Raw genomic sequence first — 13488 nt, 5'->3', positions numbered from 1 at the left:
GGAGCCGGCGGCGGGCAGATGGCGGAGTGTGGGCCGCAGCCGCCCGGGGGTGGCGGCGGCGGCGGCGGAGGAGGCGGAGGAGGGGGCGGGAGCGGGCCGGGGGCGCCGAGCCGGCACGAGAAGAGCCTGGGGCTGCTGACCACCAAGTTCGTGTCGCTGCTGCAGGAGGCCAAGGACGGCGTGCTGGACCTCAAGCTGGTGCGGCCGGGGGGCGGCGGGGCGGGATGGGGGGGGGGACGCTGCTGTGAGGGAGCTCCAGAGGGAAACCAACTGCGCTGGGTGTCCCGGCTGTGCTGCTGCTGGTGGTGTCCCCGCTGCCAGCTGAGCTCCTGGGGGTGCACAGGCACCGCCCGGTACCGGCACCGACCCCTGGGGCAGGGCAGGGCAGCCCCGGGTGCTGAGGAGCTCGTCCCTTGTGTCCCTGTTTGCTGCCAGCACCGCGAAGCCTTCTCCAAGCAGAGCCTCTCGGCAAGGTGTTGGTTCTATGACGGCCTCAGGTTTGGGTGGAAAAGAGCTTCTGAATGTCAGCTTTGCTGTCACACAGCTCTCTATGTTCCTCTTCCCATTCCCATCTCTTTTTATCCTGAAAGGGCGCTGCATCTTTTGGCTGCCAGTCCAGTGGCTTCCAGCCCTGCTTTGCTGCTGAGTTTTGCAGTGGTTTCCGCAGCCACCCTGAGCGGGACGGCTGGGATCCCATTTGTGATTAGTGGGGAAGTTGCTGATAAGAACAGGAGCAAAGGGGCAGTGGCTTCTCGTGGGTGTAATGGCATTGAGAACAAGGCTTTGTAGCTTGAGGTGCTGGGATAAAAGAGGTGTTGAGATGGTGAGCAGAGAGCTTGGTCAGGAAGCATTCGGACGGGGAGGGAGGAGAGAAATGGGACCGAGAGGTTGGGGTTAAGTGTCCGACTTATTTTGCAGGCTGCAGATACCTTGGCTGTGCGACAGAAACGGCGGATCTACGATATCACCAATGTCCTGGAAGGCATTGGGTTGATTGAGAAGAAGTCAAAGAACAGCATCCAGTGGAAGTGAGTGACCGAGAAGGTCTAATTCGTTCACGGGTCCCTCCTAGGTCAAGGTCCAGTTTTCTGGGTACCTTTTTCCCATTCGGACGAGGCTGTTGTCCCAGTGGCATTGTCCACAATGGCCTGCTGGGAGCAAGGGGCCTGGACTCCCCCCAGCTGAATTGTGCTGATGGTGGCAGTGAGAAAAGCTGAAGCGTGTCTGGCATGTTGCCTGTACACCGGAGCTGTTATTCTGGTTCAGACTGGGTATTTTCTGTGTCTTGGGGTAGAAAAGATGCTTGCTATGGTGCTGGAGGTGGGGGAGAGCCCTGGCAGGCTGCGGGGTGTCGGAGCACCAAATGGTGCTGAGCTGGAAGGTGGTAGGGGATGTGGAGCGGGTACAGATGAGGCTTATCTGGCCGTGGCATAGGGTAGAGGTGGTGGGAAGGGAGGTGGCAGCCTCTTGGAGAGGCTGGGGCTGCTTTGGCTGCTCCATCAGCTGATCCATGTCCCTCCTTTTCCCTCCGCACAGAGGGGTGGGTCCTGGCTGCAACACGCGTGAAATAGCTCACAAACTGATCGAGCTGAAGGCAGACATAGAGGACCTGGAGCAGCGGGAGCAGGAGCTGGAGCAGCAGAAGATGTGGGTTCAGCAGAGCATCAAAAACGTCACAGAAGACGTGCAGAACAATCGATATCCTTTGGCCGGCTGCTTATTCCTCTGGGCTGGAAGGCAGTGCTGCTGGAGGACCTGCACTGAAAGGGTCAGGAGGCAGAGCCCCCTTTTGGGGGCGGGGGAGCTCTGCCCAGCCTGGGAGCAGCTTCCTCTGCGGGGCACGCAGCGCTGTGGAGCAGCGGATGCCTTGTGCCCCCGTGGTTGTCACCTGGCTCTTTGAAGTTCCCTGGCACTGTAATGTTTGCAGGGAGAGAACTGCTTCTGTCTGAGCCACAGGTGCTACTGTTCTTGAGCGCGGAGCTGCTCTTGCAGCTTGTCTGAGGTTGTCAGCCCTGAGGCTCACAGACCTCGCCTTCAGAAGCGTGTGGCACGGGCAGCCCCCTGGCAATGGCATTTTCAGGAAGGAAACGCCAGGTGCCTTGCAGGAAGCAGCAGCCCTTCTCCTTAACCTTCAGAACGTTAGCGTATGTGACGCATGAAGATATCTGCAAGTGCTTCACAGGTGAGGAAACTGCTGCATGGTAAAGATGTAATGCTGCATTCCTGTCTATCCCAGCTGCTTTCCTTCCTCTGAGGAAGAGGAGGCAGCAGATCTTAAATTAGGTCTGAGCATGGGCTGCCCATTAGCACGCAGGAGAATGTGGTGCAAGTTCTGATGCCATCCTTTGGTTTGGGAACCCCTGAGCTGCAGCTTTGTTGTCACCAGCAGATGTGAGGGGGCAGGAGGTTTCTTTGCACTCATGTTTAAGGCAATGTCCGAGCCCTTCCTAAGGTAGTTTTTTGGCTGGGTGTGGGTGTGTGTGTGTTACTTTGTGAGCCTTTTATTTTCAGGGTTTGGGTAGACGGTACAAATCCTAGCTATAAGAAGAGTTTATGGTAGAAATCTGGGTGTAAGCAGGAAGAAAACATACAAAGAGCGCCTCAGCTGCATCGTGCCTTCCACCAACAGGAAGGCAAAGAGCAGGGCAGAAGGGAACGTGCTGTGTGCTGTGACCTCACCCCACTGTATTGCCTTGCCAGAGCTGCAAGGTGCCCGTGTAAAAAGCCACATGTTCTGTCTCTGTGGGGCAAAAGTGAAGAAAACCCCACTGGATTCTGTTTCTTCTCTGCTAGCAGCTGTAATGCTATCTGTAGGACCCAGAAAATCCCCCGTGGCTGGCGTGCAATGTGGCAGCCAGCAGAATAAAACCATTCTCAGCTCTAGTGGCGTGGAGTCGGAGCTGCTTTCTGCTCCAGTGAGCGCCGTCCCTCTGACCCTGGGGCTGCTTATCCTGCCCTCCCCAGCCGTGCATCGTCTCGCCCTCTTCTGATTCCTCACCTCTTCCAGGCTGCCTCCTTGCCCCAGGCTGCGTCAGTTCTTTTGTTTCTCATCTTTGCCTTTGTCGTGCTCCTGTTCACCAGAGTTCCTGCTAAGATCTCTCGCGCTTTGCTGTTTCTTCTGGCTTAAGTTAGCACCCCATGGGGGCAGGGATTGTGTTTTCAGTTTGACAGAGCTCGGGGCCAGATAGTTCGTGAGAGCCTGTAGGAGTTTACTGGAGACCAGCAGACAGACGATTGCTTGCTTGATTGAGTGTTTTGCATTTTGCTGCACCTGTTTTTCTAAACCAGTTTGCATCTGAAGTCAGACCTCACCGAAAAGCGCAGAGAAGATGAGATCTTACTCGGGGCAGATCTGAAATCCTTTGGAACAGAGGCTTGATCCGTGTTTTTCCGTTGGTTTGTTTTGGTGTGTGTCCAGATGTGCTGTAAGAATTTGCTTTACATAGGGCATCTGATTCCCCCTGCCAGCAAATGTCTGGGCCTTGGAGAAGTTCTTTGTCAGACCCCTTGTGTTCCTGAATGGTGGTAAAGGCTGAATTTTCTCTCCCTTTTCTTATTTAGGGCTATTAAACTCACTTTCTTCAAGTTAGCTAGGACTTGAAGATTTCCCTGCTTGGACTCTTGCCAAATAGGATTTGTTATCTGGGTTTTAAATAACAAAAACAAAACCTGAGGATGCATTAGCTCAGTGACTGGGAGATGTTATTTTCCCGTCTGTTGCTGCGATGTGTTGTGTGCTTGCAGAATCCAAAGGGAAATGGAAGCACGCTGTGCACCAATGGGTTTGTTTTGTGAAAATATTTGGGAATTAGCTATCAAGAGAGATAGAAACACAGTGCGTGTGTTGTAGAGGCTAACGGGTCTTAAACCTTGAGCTTGTATCTTTGTTATGGTTTTTAATATCTTTTAACGATACTTACTTGAAGTACAGATTTGTTGGAGGAATCCCATCTTCCTGACAAATCTCGTGGTGTTTTTAATCCCTCTCCTTTTGCTGATCTGACCTTTAATTGCCAGCCTGAAACTAAAGGCTGTGCTCTTCTGCTGTCTGCTCTCTCATCACTCTGGGTGATTAATATTCTGTATTAATTATCAAGTGAAGCTTAGTGCAGAATACCAGTGAAGTGTGAACTCAAACCACACAAAAGCTTGAACACTTGAAGCGAAAGCTTCTAACTGCTCAGTCTGAATGTCTCATGGTCCCAGCACGGGCTGTTCTCTCTCCACGTTTCTCTTGCTCAATGTAAGCCCGGAATGGAAGCTGCTGGGCTGGGATTGTTGTGTTATTAGGGGTGCTGATCTCAGGGAGCTGCAGAACTTGGTGATATGATACCGATCATATGACAGCGAGTGATCCCGTGGGTCAGCCTGGCCCTTGGCATCGCTGTGCAGGGTCCAGTACAGGCAACTTTGGCTGGTAGAGGCCAGGAGTGTTGTTTTGGGGTGTTGGTACTCAAGCAAAATGTGCTGCTGTTAGCAGCCTGGCCCCTGGGCCTAGCTCCACGCTGTCTGCTGGCAGTGCAGCTCTTCGAGTTGCTGTTTTCTTCACGATTCAAATCAGAAAGCTTGTGACAGCAGGATGAAGGCCTTTCACTTAGGATTCAGACGTTCTTCAGAGGGAATTTAAGCCAGCCCCAGTGTTTCCTCAGGGAGAAAGAAAATTTAGCCCCATTAAGGATACTGCTGAAACACTTGAATGTCTCTTCAGGGTTGCTTTGGGAGAAACTTCACAGGTCCTTTGTGCCCTTGGCAGTTGGCACATCTGTAGCTGTACGATGTGCTTACGATGTGGGTATAAATGGCAATTTTGGCAGCTTTGGGAAGTGCAGGAGATAAGGGGCTTTGAGGAAGGGCTCTTTGTCAGTGTGTGCTCCATCAGAACAGTTTGTGCCACCGAGTGCTGACCGGTCTGTTCTCGCAGGTGACACCCTCCTTGCAATTCGAGCCCCGTCAGGCACGCGCTTGGAGGTTCCCATCCCTGAGGTGAGTGATAAATGCGTGGGGAGAGGGCACCTGTGGGGTGTGGGTGTGTTTTGGGGGGAGGTGCTGCTGGATTGACCAGGCTGGGAATTGGTTGTCCTGGTTTTGATGGAGCTGGAGGAACTGGCAACCCGAGGAAGGCTCCGGATATTAAATAATTGCCAGGAAGCTTTGTTTGGTGGTACGTGAGTTACTGCAGGAGCACCACGGGGAAGGGTAGTTCTGGGAGGGTCAGGAGAGAGCTGCTGAGATGGGAACTGCGCGTGGAGCTGTCCTGAGCTGCCTGGACTGCACGTCTTGCCAACGGGAAATTCCTGGTCTGTTTGAAAAGGGCTCTTAGCGTGTGTCTGTGTTGCACTTCTGGCTTTTCTCAGGGCCCAAACGGGCAAAAGAAATACCAGATCCATCTGAAGAGCACAAGCGGTCCGATCGACGTTCTCCTAGTAAACAAGGACGCGTGGAGCTCTCCTCCTGTCGTACTACCCGTCCCTCCCCCTGAAGACCTCATTCAGTGCCAGGCAGTTGCACCCTCGAAACCACAGATACCGCCGCTTGCCCACTTCCAGGAGGCTTCTGTTCCCAGCAGCACCCAGCCCTCGACGCCGACACCTTCCAGCACTCAGGATCACAGCCCTCCTGCGCAGAAAGCCCCGAGCACAGGTGAGAGGGGGCAGTTACAGCAGAAATTTGTAAAAGGGCCTGCTTGAGTCCCGGTTCCAACGTTTAGTTTGAAAAAAAAAAGGCTGTCAGAAACACAGGGTGAGTTAGGTTGTGGCTTTGTCCAGCCACATTTTGAAAGCCTCCGTTAATGGAGATCCCCGTCTCCTTTGTGAGCTCTTCCAGGGCTGCAGCACCCACTCAGGGAATTGTTTATGGATACCTGGGTTTGTTTGGGCTGCAGCTCGTGCCTGTTGCACATATATCAGTTAATACCACGGAGAAGCTGTGCTCCGTCATCTCTGTAACTGCTTATCAGGTGGCTGCAAGCTGCTATCAGATTGTTCTTAGACTTCTCTTTGCCTGACTAAGCCCAGCTCCCTCCAACCTTCCTTGTAGGACACGTCCTGCACACCAGCCTGTGTTGGTAGCCCTCAGCTGGATCATCTCCACATCTTCTAGAAGTGGGAGATGGTCAAAGCTGGACACGGTGTTCCAAGCCCAGCCTCAGCCCCAAGGAGGAGGGCAGTAACTTCCCTTCCCCTGGGAGCAGCTCAGTATGTGGCTTGTGTTGGTCGTGTGGCAGTGTGCTCTCCCGCAGAGCTGCTGCAGAACCTGGGAATTTGTGCCGGGTGGAATCAAAAAACCTTCCTAAAGACGTTTAGATTCAGAGTTTAGTGGAGGACTGGTCAGTGTTAGGTCAGAGGTTGGACTGGGTGATCTTGGAGGTCTCTTCCAACCTAGACGATTCTCTGCAGCTCCCTGCACTCGGTCAGCATTGCAGGTGAGGGTTTGGTCTGTGCCGTAGCTGCTTGTTTGGGGGCTGGTCGCAGATGACGTTCTCGTGTGTCCGTGACTTTGCAGAAGGCAGCGTCTCGGTGGCGGAGCCCAAGAGCAGCGGTGACCTCGACCCCCTCAGCACCGTGCCCACGTCCAGCGGCCAGACGGCCGGGCTGGACACGCAGCCGCTGCAGTCCTCTGCCTCTCTGGACAGCAGCTCCGTCCTGCCCAGCCCCTCTACCTCCTTTGAGCCGATCAAGCCTGATCCCACAGGAAGTGAGTATGCGACGTGGCCCCGTTCCGTGCCTCGCTCCGAGAGAGTGCTGCATGGAGCGAGAGGGAAAAGCTGCTGAGCCCGGGGATAAGAGCTGAACCCCGTTCTGCTTTCACTGTCAGCCAGGCCCTGCAAGGGGTGAAGAGGGGTTTTCCTGTGAGGGTGCTGGGGAACCTTGTGAGGAGCTGACAATGTCATGTCTGTACCATGCCATTTCCTGTGACACTGGTACTAGGAAATCCACAAGGGACACTCACGTGATGTGTCTGTGCTGTTATGTGTTGGATTATTCCCTTTTAGCCCCTTCTGTAGTGCTAGGTCCAAGTTGTGAGACTGTGAAGCTATGGATATTTCATCTTTTGATAACTGTGCCTTTGTAACTTGTGGGATGTTATCCTTTATTAGGAGAGCTCTTGAATCTGTTTTCTCTTCTACCCAGAAATACTTTGTCTATCTTTAGTGATCTTGTAGTCCTAATGATCTTCCAGTATATATTTGGGGAGTTTCCTGATGTGCTTGGTGAGATGAAATGGACTCTAAACAAGGAATATTTTAGCTTTATGCCAGGAAAGAGCAGCAGCCCACAGACAGAAAAGCATTGTCTGGATAAGGCACTGCTGTAATGCTTCTGAGCTTACTTTCATTGCAGGAACACTCAGGGTTCAAGTGTTATGTTTAGAAGAGGCAGTTTTGCTCAAATGTAGCTCATGTAGTTCTTTTCTCACACTCTGCTAGCATGTCTGAGAGAAGTGTGAGCAGTTTGTCTTCCATCCTGGAGCAGTCTTGACTGTGGAATTAGGCCTCTGGTGTGCGTAGAGCTTACCCTAGCCCAGAGAGGCTGTGCTGACTGTCTGGAGGCATGCCCTTATCCTACACGAGGCAAATTGAGGTGTTGTACAGAAGCTGATGCAGTGTGAAGTTTGCATGCAGGCTATTACTCTAAAGCTGCTGACTGTGACAACACATCCATGTACTGGGGTTCCTACATATCTATTTAAAGTAGTTGAGCTTAAGTATTTTGTTGCTGATCATTTCTGCAGATATATTTGGTGTGTGCTGTGAGAGCAGAATTTCTGGTTGGTATGGATGATTTGGGTGCATAAAGACAAAGTATGGTTGGACGGTAGGTGATCAAGTTGTAAAGCATTTCAGACACTTCATGTAATGATGCAAACCCTTTGATTTGTTGTATTTGCAGTGCTGGAGCTTCCCAAAGAGCTGTCAGAGATGTTTGATCCAACGAGAGGTATGTTCGGTATGTTCACTCCCTGATCACAGCCTCGTTCCGTGCCCATCCACCCACAGACGTGGGGCAGTTTGTTTTATTTACACGCTTCTGGATTATTCTGGGGATGTGGTTTTGTAAGGTACTTGGGGTAGCTGGTGGCTGCTGGCCCTCTACTTGTGGAGGGTGCTCTTAAAATTACTGTTTTCTCTATGTAATTTTCTGTCTTCGTGTTGCCAGCAACCTTTGTTAAGAGTTTGCCCTACAGTGTGTAGATGAGGGCTTTCCAGGCACCGTGCCTGTGCTAATTTGTGCTCTGTCTCCCTGTGCTCCTTCTCCAACTTGTCTGCACCATCCAGAGCTACCGGATAAATCCCTGTTAGTCCTGTTCCAATTAGAGCCTACCTGGAGCTAATCCAAGCATATAATCTAGGGAAATAGTCTTCTTTCTTTGACATATCCCTCAGTGCTTTTGGTAGGCTTTTTGGAGCAGGATGGGAGGGGATGCTGCTACTTGTGTCAGGTGTTCTGCCTCTGTCCAAGGAGAGTGGGTATCACTACCTCATGGTGGAACAGACTTTGGGCTAAGTAAGGGCAGGAGAGGTGCAAGAATTTGGTCTAGCATAAGCCTAAACTGGGAAAGTTTTTTTTGTTTGTTTTGTTTTTTAAATTTACACATTTAGATCCCAGTCTTTCCCTTTGGTGGCAAAATACTTCCTAGCCCTGCAGCCACGTGGAGCCGAGTGCACACAAGCACTTCGTGGTGGTGACAGGATATGTCACAACTGTTCCCTAAAGTCCCTAGTTCTCTGCTCTAGCGGATGCTTCATGAAAGAGCAGCTTTTGCTGTAAAAACCACGCAGTTCCAAATGCCATACACGTGCAACCGTCCGATCTGTGTGCTGGGAGCCCTGAGCCAGGCTCCACGGTCGGCCTGGAGGGCACCTTCCCTCCGTGCTTAGCCCAGCGCTTGGAGCACCCACAGTTGTAGGCAGTGGGTGAGGTCTTGGTAATGACTGAACACATCTGAAGAGTAAAACTGACACTGTGCAGCGTGAAACATAAACTGCTGCAGGGCCCCAGCCCATGTAGAAGGTACAGCTTAACCCAAACTGTGCTACGTGACTACATGAACACTATTAAAATTGAGAGGTTTGCTGTCTACATTAATGTATGTTGTTTTACGGAGTGTTCTTTACAGTTTGGAGTGGGAAAGGACAGGTCTAGGAGTGAAGGAAAGTGCAACACGGCATAGTCAGGTTTTAACCATGATGTGCTGTTGAATTGCCGGTGAAAGCTCTGCTCTGCAAAATGGAACTGGCAAGTGGTAAAGCTCAGCACTGGAAAAAATCAACACTTAAAAGCTCAGGGAAATGATCTTTGCAGTGTACTTTGCAGCCTCTTTCAAGTCGGTGTGATCATAATAATGGTGCTCTGTCACTGGCTGCTGCTTTCAGGCTATGCAGTTTAAGCTGCAAAAGCCTGCAACTTCTTCCTTAGTGTTTTGTATTTTGTATTGTACTTTCTCTGTGTGGTTTTCTGTCTCTTAAGTGGATGTTTAATAACTGCTGGCTTTATGCTTGTATCCTGGAAAAAAATAATTCAACACACACGTGCACATCCTGCTACATTATCAGCCCTGAAAAGATCTGAGAACGTAGGCTCTATTTAATTGCTGTTTTTGAAGCTGGTATCATTCCTGTCTAGTCACTTCCAATTGAAATACTCTCATCTCACAACACTGAATTAGGCAGGTAGGTTCCTGTCCTCTAGGAAACAGCCTGCTATGGGTAAGCATCGTGAAGATGGGCTCATCTGAGTTTCTTAGGTGAAAGCTCGCTTCAAGCGTGGGTAGTATCTCATCACCCTAGCTAGATTATTGAGTTAGATCTTCACTATTTAACTTGGCCAAGTGGGAAGGGGTTTCAGAAAGTTGTTTTCAAACACTTCTTTAAGTAAAGAGATTGACTTGCACACGCTTTATCTGGCTGCTTGTCTGTCTACCCCTCAAGTGCCTCGTGAACCTACCAGCCAAGACTAACAACACTGGAGGAAGGAATGACATTTCGGAGATAATTACTGCCCACACAAAACTATAAAAAACTTAGAGGGGAGAGCAGTTAATGACCCATTAGGGAAGGATATGCAGAGCTCAGATGTTATTCTGTTTGGCAGTGGGCAGCCAGCCAATCTACCAGTGCATATTGCTGGATTAGCCACAGCACAGCTGTGGAGCAAAGGGAGCAAATTAGGGGGAACAAAGGGGACAAATCTGGAGGAAACTGGAGAGACCGATTAGTTCTGCTGCTCCTGGAACAGCTCACTTCTTTTCCACTTTTTCCCCACTCTAGTAAAGTCAGCCCATAATTGATGACCATGAATGTGTCAGGCTTTACCAGCTCGCTTTCAGATGTGTGTTGGAGAGTTTCCTTTGGAAGAATTCAGGGACACCAGCTAGCATGCCATGATAAAGCGTAGCCCATCATACAAAAGCGACTGGCTTGTGGCTGAGCTAAGCAGGCAGAAACCTCCCGCAGAATGTTTAGATGCTGCTTGAATTGTCTTGACGTGCAGCTTTCCCTTTGCCCATGCAGGAGGCCTGTGCTTTCCCCTCTCACTACCTGCACACGCTTTGCATCAGCAAAAAAAGGGGTAACAAGGGTGAGGACCAAGAGGCTGGGAAGGGTGGGAAATTACCCAGGCACAGACCAGGGAAGCGGCATGTGTTGCTTACTGTGCTCATCTCTTCTCTAGAATGTATGAACTCCGAGCTACTGGAAGAGCTGATGTCATCTGAAGGTGAGTCTCTGAGTTTCCCCCTCACGGCGTGGCCTTTTTGGGGGAGAAGACTAGTTCTGTGTGACTTTGTACAGCTGGCAGCCTTGTGAATGCAGGCTTGCCCTCATTTTTCTGGGCTCTGGGCATAGACTCTGTTCTCACTGTCCTGCCAGAACAGGAGCAGAAGAGCCCACTCAGTCTGTTCAGCATTGCAAGGCTGATTTGAAGCTCCCTGACAGATCTCAACGTGGGGTGGACACCCTGGGCCACGGGGCAGCCTCATGGCTTGGTGTCCGATGGCAACTGTGGGCTGGGTGTGGGTGTGCTGAGCTTTGTAACCAACTGTGGGCTTCTCTTTCCCAGTGTTTGCTCCCTTGCTTCGCCTCTCCCCTCCTCCTGGAGACCACGACTACATCTATAACCTGGACGAGAGTGAAGGCGTCTGTGACCTCTTTGATGTGCCTGTCCTTAACCTCTGACTTCTCAGTGTGGCTGCGAGCCTCGCAGAGACAGAACATTTTGTAACTTTGGAAAGTGTCTATTTTTGGATTCCTTTTGTGCTAGAGCTCAACGAGTGAGTGATTCAGAGATGTTCTCATATGGACTCAGAACCAAGAGATGTGGACTTGCAGGCCGGGAGCCTCCTTGTAGCTTCTTTCTCTTCCTGTGTTGCACATGCAAGGTCTTTGACTTAACTCGCCTCGCTGCACCTCTCTCTTCACCGGATCCTGGGCCTCAGTTTGAAGGGTCTGTGATTTGAGTGCTCCCAGCTCATCTGTAGAGTTTTGCCCATGTGCCTCTCCGAGCTTCCTCAAATCTGCATGCCTTGGTTTTCCTGCACTCCTAGAGGCACTTTGCACCTCCTAGGTACCAGCTGCTACACGGAGCCCTAATATTGTGTGGTCATTTCACAAGTCCGGATGTAATTAGCTAGACTTTCAGTGTGAGTGGTTCAGGTTGGGGTGGTTATATTTTGAATGACGAGGAAAAAAAAAAAAGGCACCAAAGTGTCCACTTCTTCCAGCGACTCCAGACCAAGCTAGTATGTTTTACAAGAAAAAGCACTTTTTTTTTCCCAGCTGTTCCTCTTAGTAGGACCCAGGAGTTGAGCTGAGAGTTTCCCTGCTTTTGCATCACTAGGAATCCTGGTTCTCTCGTGGTGTGTGTTCACCAGTCTGCTGATGCACAAGCCCAGGGGGTCCAGCTCCTCGTACAGCAGCTGTGCTGTTTCTGCAGGGCTGAAGAAGGTGTGCCAGTATTAATATTGTTGTTTTTTTCTTAAGAGATGCTTGAAAGGATAAGACTGCTCCAGCTGGTGCCTTTAAGGTACTCCAACTACATCAGACCCTGCTCATATTAGCATATAATTGTTCTCCAGCCATTGCACTTGAGCCTTCAACTGTCTAAAATGCGACCAAGCAGTAACAATTCAGTAGTACTCTGCTGTGACAAGATACAGAGGTGTCATCAAAATCGTGTTTTGTTCTCCCCTCGCCTTTTTTTCCCCTCTTAGCATCTGTTCAGGATCAGGCTTTCTGTATATTTGAATTTGCTCCCCTAGTGTCCGTATCCATGCTCCCAGTTCCTGATCCTGTGGCAGGTTGCTGCCCAGTGTGTTGCTTTCTCTGCATCATTTGTTCCATGAGGTTCTCTTAATTATTTTCTTAACAGAAGGTCTGCTGTTGAGTTTGGTTTTTTTTTCTGATCAATCTTTGACCCTGTGCATTTTTTTTATTGGTAAAAACCCTTCATGGATTTGTATTGTATTTTGCAAGCCCCCGATGTTTTTTTGGTCAGATCGTGTGATTTGATTGTCGTCAGTTTTGCACATCTTCCTGCCAACGCAGCGGTAGCAGCTGTCGTGCCTTTCCTGCTCAGCCAACTGCCGAAGAGGAGGCCGGGCCAGGAAGCGTGGCTGGGCATTGCAGAGAGAGCTTGCAGCCATCTGCACGACCAGTCAGTGTTTGACTTCTGCTTAGCTGCTCACCACGTGTGAACCACAAAAAAAAAAAAAAAAAAAAAAAAGCTGGAGCACGAGCAATAAGGGATGTAAATGGGATGTCTTCAATCCTCGGAGCCTGCAGAGGTGAGAAGTGTATGCTTGGGACCTCTCTTCCCGAGGTGGCTCCTCGTGCCATTATGTTCTTTGTGGGACTCCTCCAGAAGCTGTTCACTTCTGCAGCGTGGGAAGCTCATGGTGTGAAGCACCAGCATCCTCTAGGAGAAACGTGAAGAATTCAGTAGGAGCAGACAACATTGGACACTTTTTCTAGTTTCTAGATGGCAGTGGGCAGCTACTACTGGTGAGACGGAGACCGGGTGGGTGGTGAACTTTGCGTCCGCATGCAGCAGTTCCTCAGCCTTCCCTCCTTTGCATGGAAGCTACCCAAAAACTGTTGGTCCTGCTCGCGCGTTCGCTTGGCGCCGCGGCTTGTGCGTAGCTAGAGCTCCCGTCAGCGCGCTGCCCGACCTTCGCTCTCCCTCCCAGTGTTCATGTTTGCCGTCGGTTAGACAATGTTTGGAAGAAAAAAAAAAAAAAAGAAAAAAGAAAAAAAAAGAGATGTAGAGAAGATTTACAGTAACAGATTGAACTTTGATTCATATATAAAGATTATTTTTATACTACTTTTTTTTTTTTTTCTGAAAGGAAAGAAATTTGCCTGTAATATTTGTACAGTTGTTCTCTGAGTGAATAAACGACCCCTTTCCAGAGCCTCCGGCTGCTCCCTGTGTCTCCGGGCCCTTCCCGTGCTGGGTTTGCCGTGACCCCTGCCCTCCCTGCCTCCGCTCGGGG

The 13488-nt window shown here is 50.5% G+C and overlaps 1 protein-coding gene across 1 annotated transcript; it reads left to right on the top strand.

The window, feature by feature from the left end:
• The first annotated feature begins 18 nt into the window (after positions 1–18).
• E2F4 (E2F transcription factor 4) lies at positions 19–12384 on the top strand. Its single transcript, XM_032195973.1, has 10 exons — positions 19–198; positions 919–1028; positions 1537–1698; positions 2139–2182; positions 4922–4983; positions 5355–5640; positions 6502–6693; positions 7890–7937; positions 10671–10715; positions 11058–12384. The coding sequence occupies exons 1-10, from the start codon at positions 19–21 to the stop codon at positions 11171–11173; spliced, it is 1245 nt and encodes a 414-aa protein (XP_032051864.1). The 3' UTR covers positions 11174–12384.
• The last annotated feature ends 1104 nt before the right edge of the window (positions 12385–13488 follow it).

Source organism: Aythya fuligula, chromosome 12 (genome assembly GCF_009819795.1).
Source record: "Aythya fuligula isolate bAytFul2 chromosome 12, bAytFul2.pri, whole genome shotgun sequence".
NCBI classification, from domain to species: domain Eukaryota; kingdom Metazoa; phylum Chordata; class Aves; order Anseriformes; family Anatidae; genus Aythya; species Aythya fuligula.
This window is presented reverse-complemented; position numbering and strand designations above follow the sequence as displayed.

Coding starts and splice junctions, on each gene's coding strand:
- E2F4 (XM_032195973.1), top strand. CDS start 19: ATGGCGGAGTGTGGGCCGCAGCCGCCCGGGGGTGGCGGCGGCGGCGGC. Junction 1,029..1,536: donor AAGAACAGCATCCAGTGGAA/GTGAGTGACCGA, acceptor CCCTCCGCACAG/AGGGGTGGGTCCTGGCTGCA. Junction 7,938..10,670: donor GATGTTTGATCCAACGAGAG/GTATGTTCGGTA, acceptor TCTCTTCTCTAG/AATGTATGAACTCCGAGCTA.